General features: G+C 42.6%; 1 protein-coding gene across 2 annotated transcripts in view; it reads right to left on the bottom strand.

Moving 5' to 3' along the window:
* Positions 1-222: 222 nt before the first annotated feature.
* The window catches only part of CERT1 (ceramide transporter 1), a 64540-nt gene continuing 52376 nt past the window's right edge, over positions 223-12386 (bottom strand). For both annotated transcript variants that reach the window (XM_077287405.1, XM_077287413.1), the window contains exons 9-17: positions 11742-11825; positions 10976-11068; positions 8142-8237; positions 7934-8066; positions 7750-7820; positions 4938-5066; positions 4403-4529; positions 4064-4201; positions 223-2747 (exon numbers count right to left, since the gene is read on the bottom strand). In XM_077287405.1, the coding sequence (XP_077143520.1) occupies positions 4074-4201; positions 4403-4529; positions 4938-5066; positions 7750-7820; positions 7934-8066; positions 8142-8237; positions 10976-11068; positions 11742-11825 (861 nt within the window). In that variant the 3' untranslated portion in view covers positions 223-2747; positions 4064-4073. The remainder of the gene's footprint in view (positions 2748-4063; positions 4202-4402; positions 4530-4937; positions 5067-7749; positions 7821-7933; positions 8067-8141; positions 8238-10975; positions 11069-11741; positions 11826-12386) is intronic.

Here is a 12386-nt window from a genome sequence, read left to right as displayed (position 1 = left end):
GCGTGTCAAACTAAACGATATCGCTAGCCAGGACGCTGCAACGTCACGGATCGCTAGCGATATCGTTACAAAGTCGTTTCGTGTGAAGGTACCTGTATGTTCATGAGATTACACTTTCCTTGTCTAATCTGGTGGTGTGCAAACCTAGGATTCATTTCCCATACAAACACACCATACAGATTTATGTACATTCACTATGTATACAAACAGGATGCCTAGAACTTAGTGTAATACATTTATTTACAGAATAGCAAAAGTACATCACATTTAGTGCAAATGCAACTAATGATATTAAGATTTATATATTATTTTGTAAACGTCCCATAAGCCTTTTTGGAAAATAAAGCTTTCAAATTCAGCTCTTGGACAGGTCTGCGATGTATTATGGCTGAACGCACTGCAGGCTTTCCCATCACTGAAAGTGCCAAAGTCCACGATATTAACCAGATATAACCGAGCATGTTCAACATTCATTAACTAGATTTGGAAGGTTTTTTTTTTTTTTTTTTTACATACCAGGATAAGTGGCCTTTCAAAAAAAAAAAATTTAATACAAAAATCACAAGACTCATTTAAAATATTTGTGTAGACTTCCGGTCATCTGCTCATTACCACGTAGGCACTTCTACTTCTGGATCATTTCTTGAACAGAGCTTTTTAGTGGTAAGGCAATATAGAGAGATATATATATATGTATATTTTGTTATGTGCGTTGTATACAATTAAAAGCAAGTAAACCATCCCGCGAAAAGCTTCAGGGGACAGAGACCCCCAAAGCACAAAAAGTCTACGGGCAGTGGTTTATAAAGTTTTTACACAATACTCCAATTATATACATCTGTTTCCATATACTCATTGTAACCTAGCTTATGAAGAGGTTAATCATTCGATAAGGGACACCAATATATACCGTAAATCTATTTCGACAGATGCACAAGACTGATATGAATCAATGGAGCGGAGGAGTCCGCTGGGATTCCCAACCACACTCACAATAACCGGGATGGTAAACGTATGACGGACGTGACCGTGATTAAAACAAAAGGATTTTACATTGCAGGCTGGAACGATCGCTTGTAATGATTTCCAAATTAACACACTTTTGATTGGAAAACGTTTGGAATCTTTTTGAGACGAGGATCTAGACTGTGCACCCGCTAGGCGGATTTTGAAGACTGTCGGCTGCAAGGCTCAGGAAGCAGCTCACTTTGTGACACGTGGACAAAACTTTTTGGATAACCTTTTCGAATAAGTATGTGTCCCCTCCCCCCGCCACATACCTATATAATCAAGCCCCTTCCCAAATCCCACTAAAACAAGATTGTCACCGAACAGGGATTTACAAACAAACCTAACAATAAGCCATCTTGTGCAAAATTCACAGTTCTCCCCTTTTATCGTACAGCGAACCTAGAAGACGTAGGGTTGTGGATATTGCACTCATACAGAAGGGTAAGAACTGTGCCGATGGATCAATTGACAAAAAATGGTCATAAAAATATAATAAAATTCGCCACATGATTTGAGAAGCAGGAACAGTATTAAAACAATATTGTAATACAGAAAAAAAAAAAAAGGTTAAGGGCATTAAAAGGCTCGCCAGTGATGGTTTGATTGTTGGGATTACGGACCCCCGGCCTAAAGGTTGCAGCATTTAATAATGTACCTATTGCCTATACACGGATGGAGGCAAGCACATTGTGATGAGCCGAGCCATTCACTGGGATCCATTGACTGAAGAACGAGGCACTAATGTTTCCCTCCACCAATATGGCGGCCTCCATTGTGTTTAGATGACGGATACATTCACAGCTGTACTTCCGCTAGAGGTATGAAGTAAGACAGTTCAAGTCACACCAGAGATTGAAGCTGCAGCAAAAACACCATCATAAAAAAAATTAAAAAAAAAGTGACGGTCTGCACACTCTGAACGAGATAAAACGTCTGGAGAGAACCCAATTTCTGCTAAATAGATTCCCATCTGGTCAAGGAGTGATTGTGAAATTTCTGGATCAAGTTACAGAACACACTTACATTTTTGCTCCAAGTTATTAATGCAACTAAAAATACAAATAGAAATATATAGATTTATGAAAAAAAATAAAGCTTTCTTAGAATTTTTTTTTTTTTTTCATGAAACTCCATCAGACTTAAGTCTTCATTGGCGTTCCACAAGGAAAGGCAAAGCCATAGCTTAGAACAGCCCTCAGTTATCACCATCACGGCAGCTAGCCACCGGCTAGCACAGAAAGAAGAAAAAAAACAAAAAAAACAACCCAAAACAAAACCACCCCAAAAGCCTTCCAACCAAAAACTGCCTTAAAAAAAAAAAAAAAACCCTTGAAAACGCCACGTGTTTCTGCGTATATCCCTCACCTTGCCCAGAAACACAAGACCGTTATGGCTTTATTATTTTTACAGGCCTATGGTAGGTAAGCAGTTTCCGGTTGTAGAAAATTAAAGCCTCCATCCTTATAGTTACTCATTTTATGTGATGCTTCAAAGCAAGCAAGCAAAATCAAAAAGGATCGTAAGAAAACGCAATCATGGTATTTAGTAGGTTTAGAATTTTTACAAGAGTCCAGAAAGGTGCAGAAGTCCAATAGTGTTTGATGTTCAGTCTCCTCAGGAAGATACCTCCATGTGTATATTAATTACAAACGCCATCTTGAAGGTGAAAATTCAAGGCTTGATCCATCGTGGAATGTTCATACCGCCTCTTCATTTCACTGCAGGACGAGACCGGTCTGTTAGGAAGGAGAGGACATCAATGAATGGAGTAAGCAGCAGATACTTATCTCTGGAGGAGGATTATATGATGGGATCTAGTAGGGGCAGGACAACGCATCTCGGCCTATGGTGCTCCCTGCCTAAGAGACTGTATAGTATCACTGCGCCAATGCAAGCAGCCACTGAAGAATACCATGGAGTCTTAGTTACAAGTCAGCTGTATCATGTTATCCCGGCTATGTAATGCGACTCGTAACCGATCCCTGCTTTCATGCTACATGTTGTCAATGTGTAGCCCCAAGATGATAAATATTTGCTACAATTATAATCATTTCATTATTCATTTAATTCACTAGGATTAGCCTAATCGTTTATCACCTACCCACAGGACAGTGATAAATGTCAGACCTGTAGGAAGATGGCAAAAACGAGCAGTCACATGCCAGCCCCACGCCATCATCACTCAAGGGTCAAAACAAATTCAGAAGAAAAAAAAACTGTAAAAACATTAAAATCTCAAAAGGGTGTCACAAAAAGCTGGCCAAGTTACTCATAGCGATCAGAGTTAGACTTTAACAACCCCTTCACGACATCCGCCGTACATGTACTGTGCAAGTTGGAAGTGGGTGTATGGAGTGGGCTCACGGGGCGAAAGGAACTGCCGCTAAAACTGTGCTCCACCTGCGATTGTTAACCTGTTACATTTAAGACACCCCGGCATGGGTGTGCGTCATTCTCTGAGCCCATTGGCGCACCTGTGATGTGATCATGGGTTGCTTGCTATGACAGCTGGGGGTCTACTGAAGACCCCCATGCTGGTCACTACAGGAGCTCCATTGAAACTCTGCATGTGGCCAGGATTGAAAGGAGACAGTGATTTCTGTTATATGCAGCAATGTTGTGATCTGACAGTTCAAAAGTACAACTCGTCCCACAATAAAGCAAGCTCTCATATGGATCTATTGACAGAAAAATAAAAAGTTATGGCTCTAGGAAGACAGGGAGGTAAAAACGGAAATTGACCCAGTCATGAAGGAGTAAAGAAAATAAAAATACACACACACACCTTCAAGTAGAGGGGTAACAGTATTATAGTGATCATTCATGCTGGGAAAACAAGCAGGGTAACTAATGGGAACTATCTGACCAAAAGGTTATATTTAATACTACATATAAACTCCATAAATGTTGCCACCATGCTTTGCTTTCATACCTGAAGGCTACCACCATCTATCAACCTACAATAGGTAGCTAAACCCCTATAGAATTTCACTGCTGTTGGCCCTAAAATCCTCAGAACACCAAAGACCAATAATCCAGTAACACGTCTTACCTGGCAATTGCTAGAAAAGTATAGATTTGCCTGAGGTCTTCTCCTGCACATATGTAGTAAACCTTTTAAGAAATTTGGGGTATTCCCGTTTGGCCACTGCCCGTAGTACAGAGGCAGGAGCCCACCCTCCCGGGTTCACTAAAGGAAAGAAAGAACAAATCAAAACCCAGTGCCTGGATAGATTACTTAGCAGTTACCATGTAGACAAACCAAAATTAAAAAAAGAACCAAATAAACGTAAAGATTGTAAGATGCGGGAATAGGACTAATGCCACAGCAGAACGGCCGATGCAGGGGGCTGGCAATGTATAGTCATCAAACTAAGCACGGGAGTCTCACCATTAGCAACGTATGTAATTCTGCACTGAATGTTGTCTCTGCTGATCTCCTTGTTACCCTCTGGTGGACTAACCAGAGTCTGACAGATCAGGGCGATGTTGATTCTGGCACGTACACACCGGTTAAGCTTAAAAAGCAAAAAAAAAACAAAAACATATGCACAAGTTAAAATTCTGAGCATTCAGTAAAGCATTTTTCAGGTGCTCAATACTGTGATAAAGCCAATTTCACCACCTCCTGGGTTCTCCGATGTGACCATGTGGTGCCTTCAGGCCAAAAAGAAATTGCATTTCCCCCTCTGAAGCCCAATACTAGATTACTATATATGCCTGGTATTAGTTGGCCCTGGCTGGTTGGTTATTCCAAACACATCATGACTCTTGTTGTAAAAAAAAAAAAATAAAATAAATAAATAAGTGGTAACCTGCTGAATCCTGGCAGTTTAATAGATGGGGATTTATAATCCACCATCGCTTTCTTACAGATTAAGCTGTAATCCCAGTATAGCCTGCACCCAGAGCCGCCATATACTCACAGGAGCGTTGTCATGGTCCACGGAGAAGTTGCACACGATCCAAGTGTCCGTCTCATTCTCACTGGCAGCTGGTATCACCCGGATGGCGGATAAATACAACACGTCTCGCTGAGAAGCCGGCCATACTCGCTGGGAATCACAACATAGGCCATTTTCATTAACACTCACATATTACAGGTTAAACACCATTAGTCGGCCTTTGGATTGAATCTAACATGTTCTTAAAAGGGACTTTTTTTTTTTTTTTTTAAGTAATTCAAAAATTATGATAGTTACCGTATATACTCGAGTTTAAGCCGAGAATTTCAGCCCATTTTTTTAGGCTGAAAATGCCCCATCTCGGCTTATACTCTAGTCAATCCCCGCGGTCGGCAGGGGAGGGGGAGCGGCAGATGTCTAATAATACTCGCCTGCTCCTGGTGCGGTCCCTGCACGCCCCTGGTTCTCTGGGCGCCGGCAGCTTTTTCCAGCGTTGAGCAGTCACAGGGTGGAGCCGCATATTCATTACTGTAATGAGCGGTACCATGTGACCGCTCAATACAGGAAGAAGCTGCCGGCGCCCGGAGAACCAGGGTCGTGCAGGGACCGCTCCAGGAGCAGGCGAGTATAACGGGGGCATTGCACGATATTCACCTCACCTGGTTCCATCGCCGGGCTCAGTTTTCCCCGTCCTCTGCAGTGACGCTCAGGTCAGAGGGCGCGATGACACGGTGGTGGAACGGGGAAAGGTGACTATAGCAAGTGCCGAAGACTTGAGCGACGAGAGGTAAGTGATTTTTTTGGTTTTTTTTTGTTTCAATCGCAGCAACAGCATATGGGGCAAATGTGTCTATGGAGCAATCATCAACATTTGCGCAGCATTATATAGGGCATATTTTAATATGGAGCATCTTATGGGGCCCATCATGAACTGTATGGAGCATTATATAGGGCTCCTGATTCAATATGGATATTCAAAACACTTAACCTACTGAGGTCTCAAATAAATTTACTTTTATTGGTATCTATTTTTATTTTTGACATTTACCGATAGCTGCTGCATTTTCCACCCTAGGCTTATACTCGAGTCATTAAGTTTTCCCAGTTTTTTGTGGCAAAATTAGGGGACTCGGCTTATACTCGGGTCGGCTTATACTCGAGTATATACGGTATCTATTGGTGCCAGGAACAGCCATTTTAGCCTTGGGAGAAGTAGACAAAAATGTTCCTTAATTGGATTAGTGACAGGATGTCCCAAACCCAATCCTAGAACTACTACTCCATACTGGATACCTGGTTCTAAAAACGCACATTTATATAGTGACATGGAGAGAAGTATAGCAGCTCTTTGCTTCACGTGTTATTCCCACCTTCAGATGGTTCCCATAAAACATCTATAGGCATCCCTACATACAATTACCAATACCAAGCATTGGTAAATGTGGACCGTCCTGCAACTATTACCCCATCAGATTACTCTACAGTCGCCTTTGGAAGTGTCCTCCTGTAGTCTGAACGGTAATGATGAAGTACATGCACTTCTATGGTTCTTTACTCCATAGACTGCCAGTGTATCATGTGCCCTTCTGCAGGTCCGGCTGAACACACGAGGTGAGCAGGGACGTTTATAGACAGGCACTCCCTAACTCAGCCGGCGTCGTCCGCCCTACACACTGCGTCTTACTGTGTGACATGTCTGCACTTCTGTGTGCGCGCACTATGGGGTAACAGAACTGTGGGAATGTGTGCACTTTGGCTACAGCAGATCTGAGTGTGTATTCTACAACTTTAGTGGACGTGTTGTACAATGGCTGTAGCGGGTGTGTTTGTACGTACACTATGGTTGTAGATGTACTGTGCGAGTGTTTGTATAATATAGCTGTCGCAGAGCCGTATGTGTAACCAATGTACCAGGCGTTTAGCCATAAGCCAGACAGGATTACTTTTCTTGTATAGACATTGGTGAGCAAATTCAGTGGCCATTAAGAACCTGAATATACAGATATTTCAGACTATCTTCTTTGATCCTGCTGACTTTTTTGGAGGGGTAGGTGGGGATAGTGTACCTAAATATAATTTTAAACTATTACAACAACTATATTACATACATGTATTAGCGTCGTATCTAATATGGACAAAAATGTTGCTCTGTCCCACTTCGAGTGTGGCAACTCTGTAAGCAGAGGAAAACAGAGGGAGCAGCCTGCAGCACTTAGGAGAAGCAGGGGGGCTGCTGGGAAATGCTTTAGCTTTAAAAGGAAAACATATTTATAGATTTTCTAATGAAAAATAATCCCAACACAAAACAGACTATGTTCACAATCATATAGGGGACTTGGAGGCCCCCCATTCTTAAGTGCCCTATTCCCCCTCACCCAAAGAAAAAACACTCAGCTCTTGCATCGGGTTTCCCGGGGCTCGTGACATTATTATACCTTTACCTAGGGAAGTGAGCACTGTCAATCCAGATACAACAAGGGGCAGTGTGATGCTAGTTCAGGGGTAGAACAGTGCCAAGGGCCATGCTAAGCATTCACCGAACATCATACTTTGCATATTGATTAAACCGTGTTTATTTGGACACGGAAGAGATTAATACACTAAATGTATGATTCTTATAGGGGCCAAGTCCCTGATATGACTATAAACTCAATTTGATTTGCGTTTAGATGGGGTGACCAACTCCCTTTAATCCTCCTTTGCCGCCCATTACGGTTATTAGGCTAGGATATCCCAGACTCCCCAGATCTGCCTTTATCTGTAGCAGTTTTCTGAAGCTGTGGTGAGGATCTGCAGAAAAACAATGTTACAGAAGTGGAATAGATTGACATACCTTGTGCGTCTGGTACACGATTATCGAATTTGGAGATAGTTTTTCAACAACATGAAAATTTTCAATGGTTGCTGTCGGGACATAAACAACAAACACCAAATGAATAAAATGCAAAAAAAAAAAAGAAAAAGAAAGAAACAAACAAACACAATACTAGTATATTTGGCTGTAGAAATGGTCTTACTCTCCCAGTCGTTGCGTACATCAACATTCCAGAAGTACTGGCACACTTCGTGCCCTGTGACTCCTTTCACAGAATGCGTGGCCTTCAGGGGGTCAAGAACGATGCCATTTTCTTCTACTTCCCTTCTATAAACCTGCAAAGATCAGATTCATCAGTCAGTGGCAGGAAAAAGTCGTCCTTTTATTTGGCGACTTAAATGATAAATTACCTTCATTTCTCCTTCTTCTACAACAAGTTGCCAGTTTGCGTCTCCGCCGACATCTTGTAGTGAGTAAGTCATGTGGTTCTGTACCATCTCATCGACCTGCATCAAACAAGTACGTTATTCGGAAGTATAATGATCAGATTGTAGAACAATCCTTTCCCAAGCAACGATTAACATGGCGCATTTAAGGGGGTATTCAGAAAACCCCACTAGACAGACAAACTGTGCTTTACTCACACTACTCAGGTGCAGCCCTGAGTCTCCACCACTGCCCCCGACGTCTGATACTGTCTGCAGCGCTGACGCCACATCGAAAGCACTGCAGCCAATCAATAAAATGGAGTTTACTATCCGTGACATTATCAGACATCGGGAACAGCAGTATAGACTTATTGACCCAGGGAGCATAAAGCAGTTTGTCATTTCTGTTTCTGAAGACAGAAAACGCTTTTTAACCCCTTCACCCCGAAGTCTATTTTCACCTTCCTGACCAGGCCAATTTTTACAATTCTGACCACTGTCACTTTGTGTGGTAATAACTCTGGAACGCTTCAACGGATCCCACTGATTCTGAGCCTGTTTTGTACTCCACGATAGTGGCAAAATTTCTTACATAGGACTTGCATTTATTTGTGAAAAAAATGGGAAATTTGGCCAAAATTTAGCCATTTTCAAACTTAATTTGTATGCCCTTAAATCAGAGAGTATGTCTCACAAAACAGTTAGTAAATAACATTTCCCACATGTCTAATTTACATCAGCACAATTTTTTAAATACTTTTTTTCCAGAAAGTTAATAAGGTGAAAAGTTGACCAGCGATTTCTCATTTTTCCAATAAAATTTACAAAACTTTTTTTTTTTTTTTAGGGACCACATCACATTTGAAGTAACTGAGGGGCCTATATGACAGAAAATATCCCCAAAAAAGTTTAACAACCCTTTAGGTGCTTTACAGGAACTGAATAAATGTGGAAGGAAAAAAACAAACAAACATTTAACTTTTTTCACAAATGTTTTTACTTGTGTGTCGCACATTTTATTTTTTATTGTGTTTAGGTGTGTGTTTGGTATAAAGAAAGATAATATAATAAAAACGTAAAAAGTTGGAAAATGAAAAAAAACTTATTAAAACGGACATCAGTAAAAAAAAAAAAAAAAAAAAAAAAGATTATTGAGCGCCCGCAACTGACGCAGACACTTACTATATTCAGTAAAAAAAAATTAATACTGTAGATGAAGATTACTACAGTATATTTTTACTGTCCCTAATTTAGTCCTGTCAACTAACCTAAATAATTTTTAAAAAACATTTGTGTGAAAAAAGAAAAACAACCACCGGATACTGATCAGTGATGGATACTGATCAGTGATGTTTACTGATCAGTGATGTGTGTCGCTGATCAACGTGCGATGGCTGTAGGCTCATGAATGTGATTGGTTTTTTTTACCCGCTTTGCTATCGGATACTAACCCTGACTAAAAAAAAAATTCAGTGAGAAATACTGTAGTAGAAGCTGATTATTAAGGCATATTTTTACTGTCCCCAATCTAGTCCTAGCAACTAAAAAGAAAACAACCGGATGCCAACCAGTGATGTGTGTCACTGACCTCTGCTCAACGGCTGTAGGACATAGGCACTGATGTGGTGCAAAAAGGTGATTAAGGGGGAAAAAAAAAAAAAAAAAAAAAGAGTCCTGGCCAAAAGCGAGAACAAACGCTGATCAGTGATGTGCGTCTGATCAGTGCTCGGCAGCTGCAGGACGCATGGAGAAAAAAACCTGCCAAACAAAAGTGCTCAAGCACTGACCAGTGTTCAGCGGTAAAAGGGCAGAGTGTGAGGCGTTAGGGAGAGGTGAGGGGGCGGAGAGGAGTGGATTGGAGCGGATCAAGGACTTTTTTGAGGAATTGCAGAAACGCCAGCAGCAATGGTGGCACAGGCTTGAAAAAGTCTGTGGCACCACAGAGCCCAGTACAGCACGACAGAACACCACAATGACCGCTCTGCAACGTCCCCAAGCCAGAATTAGGAAGTGCAGAGTGGTCATTATGGGGTCAGATTGCATCTCTGCATTATGATTAGTGCAATCGATGTCACTGTCCGATCGCACCAATCAGTGCTGGGCTGGTGACGCTGGCATTGCTAGGTTCCAGCCTGAAAAACTGAAATTGCTGTTATTGGCTGTTCAGAATTGAACAGCCAATCACAGCAATGGTAGTTGCTGGGGAGGGGCGACGAAACCCCCCCCATGACGATGAGCCAAGGTGCCCTGCTGTAAGATTCAGCAGGCACCTTAAGGGTATGTGTCCACGGTCAGTAAACGCTGCTTGTTTGACGCTGCGCAGAGCTGCAGCGTCAAACAAGCAGCGTCCAGATGTTCCAGCATAGTGGAGGGGATTTTATGAAATCCCGTGTCCACTATGCGTGGAAACACGCATCCGACTTCCCTGCGACTCCGGACATGCTGCGCTTCTTTTCAGATCGCAGCATGTCCGTGCTACCTGCGGCGACGCTGCGTCGCCGCAAGTAATATCACAGGGCGCTATGCGAGGGTGCAATGATCCCGGATGTGTACAGTTAACACATCCGGCATCATTGCGTCCCAGAAAGGGGGCGGGGCTTAGCGCCGAGCGGCTTCGCTGCTCCGGCGATACCGCCGGCCATCCTGACCGTGGACACGTACCCTAACACGGTGCCACAAAATAGCCATGACGTCCAAATTGGGAAGTCATTCCCTTCCATGATGTACTGGGCATGTCCAAAATTGGGAAGCGGATAATGGCTGGAGTCCATTCAGACATGAGATTTTACAAATCAGACCGTTTTCATTAAACTTACCGCTCGGACAAATCGATGACTTTCCAAACCAATGAAAGCATCACTAGCTGGTAACGATGAAGACAAGTGTGATCTGGTCTTTTCTGACTGACACTACAAGAAAATAACAAAAAAAAGTCAATTAAATACATTTAGTACATCCCCCTGTGTGTAGAAGAGCACTTGTCTTTGGAGTGGGCCCTTCAGCAATGAAGAAGACGTATGTGTGTCCTGTATGTATGCGTTCTAGGATCATACATGAGGGAGCATGCATGACCAACGGCTGCTTAAAGAGGACATGTTACCAGCTCCAGAGTGGCCTTTATTTCCACTACTCCGATGAGTAATTTTTTTTTGTTAAATTCTCCATACTATTCCAGAGATCTGGGTTTTAGTTGTTACTACTTTCTATGGTGTTTACAAGGGGGCATTGCACAGAATAATAAACCTTGCCACTTTGTAAAGACCCTAAAAATAGTATTAAATGAAAAGGCCCCGATATCTGGAACCGTATTGAGGATTTAAAAAAAAAAACAAAAACAAAAAACTGAACACTCAGGGGGAGCAGCGGGAATAACAGAAGAGAAAAGCTGATACTTTTGACCTGGGGAAAGGTGGTCTTCACCATCCAGTCTCCACTCTAGTAGCATCTACTCGTACAGACCTCTCCTGGTGGAAAGGGGCAGATTACTCCCGGTTATGGAGCATAACGTGTCGGGTACAGATATGTAAGGTTTCCCAATCCGCTTCCCATAAAACTGCCGGCGACACATCGCATCACAACTACCTGCTCGATCTTGTCCTGTCGGTCCAAGGCAGCTTCAACGGCATCAAAGAATTCTTCTTCATTAATTAAACTGTTCGGTCCCTCCTGCCATAACGTAAAAGATGATTATTCCCTGAGCAGAGTGAATCCGCTGTCTCCACGTCCCACGGATTGGACAGTACCACGGTGTCACAATAATCAGCTTCATTCCGGGCCAAGCTGCATAGGCCCATAGGGATGGAATTTAAAAAATATTGACTTTTTACTCCTCTAAAGGATGAGCGTCACTTCTTTGCTCACAGTTGAGTCCCTTGCTATCAGACTGGTGGCGATATAGAAATCCGGGCTATAGGATAGCTGCAGCCAATCAGTGGCCTGAGCCTTCTCATTCGAGACAATACCCATTTTGGATGGATTAAAGGGTTGCAGCCGATCAGATTGACGATTGGCTGCAGCCATCAAGGGACACCCCTGCTGGATGTCAATGCCAGCAGTCTGGCGGGAGGCACGGCTGCAAGAGCAGAGGAGTGATGCCTGTCTGGGAGAGGAGTGCAGTTTGGGCTGTGAATCGTCATTCCCAATATATAGGAAAACCAATATAATGCAGTAATGTGTATTCTGCAAGCTGGCGGCAACATGATAAACATGTCAGAAACAGGAAGGATC

The sequence above is a fragment of the Ranitomeya variabilis genome, chromosome 1 (assembly GCF_051348905.1).
Source record: "Ranitomeya variabilis isolate aRanVar5 chromosome 1, aRanVar5.hap1, whole genome shotgun sequence".
Taxonomy (NCBI): Eukaryota; Metazoa; Chordata; class Amphibia; order Anura; family Dendrobatidae; genus Ranitomeya; species Ranitomeya variabilis.
Note: the sequence above shows the minus strand (reverse complement) of the source record. Positions and strands in the feature narration are given on the sequence as shown.